A 1,765-nucleotide genomic window follows, 5' to 3' on the forward strand; every position below is an offset into this window, starting at 1 on the left:
ACTCAATTGCAATGAGGAAGCATGACATGGTGCCTGACCATAGCTTTTTTGAGGGATTAGTGGCATGTGTAGCTGCCATTGCACCAAAGGATCATTACAAGAATCTGGAGGAAGGTAGCATCGTTCTTAAGAAGTCAAAAACATTCAGCTTTTGTGAAGAAGGTGTGCATTTTGAAGGTGAATGTACTCCAGTAAAGAGTGACATTGTTATCTTCGGAACCGGATTCAACGGTGATCAAAAGATCAAGGACATGTTCACATCAGAATACTTTCGGAGCATAGTCGTTGGCTCAACATCAACGACCGTGCCACTTTATAGGTAATCACCTCACTATATATGCACAATATTTATGTAGTTTGAACGTCTTGATTTTCAAGAGTACACTAATCCCTTATTTTAGGGAGTGCATCCATCCAAAGATTCCACAGCTCGCGGTCATCGGCTATTCCGAGAGCTTGACAAATATCTATACAACAGAGCTTATGTCCAAGTGGATATCACATTTTATGGATGGTGGTTTCAGATTGCCAAGTGTCAGAGAAATGCAGAGGGATGTCCTTGAATGGGAGAAGTTCATGAAGTGCTACTCTCGAGACTATTTCCGTAGGTCATGTGTTGGAATTGTTCATATATGGTACAATGATCAACTATGCCAGGACATGGGATGCAACCCAAGAAGGAAGAAGGGTTTTTTCTCTGAATTATTTGAGCCTTATGGTCCTTGTGATTATGTTAATCTTCACCCCAAGTAATAGTAGATCACATGTTTGCACACAATAAGTTTTCTACCAGATCCCTCATGTACACACATGTATAAGTTGTCTACCAGATCCCTCGTTGTTTACATACTTGCATGGTTACTTGTTATAATATTGTATGGTATTGTGCCAGGACATGTTCCTAGACATTAATTGTAGTCAGGTTAGTGGTTTGTTTGGTCCACTAATCTAGTGTAGTAATATCCAATGTCAAGGAAGAAATGAAACCATAGGCACAATTATACCATATAGTCATGCCTCTTAGAAATCCCTTATTGAAAGTATACTATATATGTAGAATTATATATAATGTTAGCTTATATTTTCTATTACTAATCCCTAGCTAATTGCACGTACGTATCTGCGAAACAGTAATAACAATACATATGTAAGATTTGAGTGACTGGAAATTTACTCACCTCAAAAAGATACAAAAGTATATAAACAAAGACTATGTCATCGTTTGAAATAGTGTTAGTCTCTTTATCCTTTGGTGGGATATATACTTACATTATCTTTTAGCAAAGACCACACACAACAATTCAAACTTGACTAGTGAAATAGAATAACAAAATTGTGATAGACTATAACCTCATGACATATTGCCTTATATATCCCAAATTTCACTAAGATGGTCAAATGTGGGTCCTCCGTACACATCCATCGTGGGTACCATCCGGTCGCGAATGAAGTCCAGCCGCACATAGAGGAAAGCCCACACTACCCTCCTGACACCGCCCAAGACTGTCGGACCAAGCCTAGCAGGCACCATCGCTGACGGAAGAGCGCCGCCAAAACCACGCCACCACCTCCACCGGCCAGGCCCACTATGGCAGAGGCGGCCACCCGCAGCCCACGCCGCCTGGAGAGAACCCGTCGCCACCACCTCGGGTGTGGAAAAACACTGCACTGCATGTCACATCACCACCGCACCTACACGCCAATGATGTCTACTATGCAATTTTATTCTTGTAGACACATGTTGGACCTCCAAGCATAGAGTTTT

The 1,765-nt window shown here is 41.4% G+C and overlaps 1 protein-coding gene across 1 annotated transcript; it reads left to right on the forward strand.

Moving 5' to 3' along the window:
- Positions 1–5: 5 nt before the first annotated feature.
- Positions 6–896, forward strand: LOC119343675 (probable flavin-containing monooxygenase 1; the record flags this gene model as incomplete). Its single annotated transcript, XM_037614510.1, has 2 exons — positions 6–319; positions 402–896. Coding segments are annotated over 2 exons (666 nt in total), but the record flags the coding sequence as incomplete, so codon positions are not given.
- Between the last annotated feature and the right edge of the window lie 869 nt (positions 897–1,765).

This window comes from Triticum dicoccoides, unplaced genomic scaffold (genome assembly GCF_002162155.2).
Source record: "Triticum dicoccoides isolate Atlit2015 ecotype Zavitan unplaced genomic scaffold, WEW_v2.0 scaffold137149, whole genome shotgun sequence".
NCBI classification, from domain to species: domain Eukaryota; kingdom Viridiplantae; phylum Streptophyta; class Magnoliopsida; order Poales; family Poaceae; genus Triticum; species Triticum dicoccoides.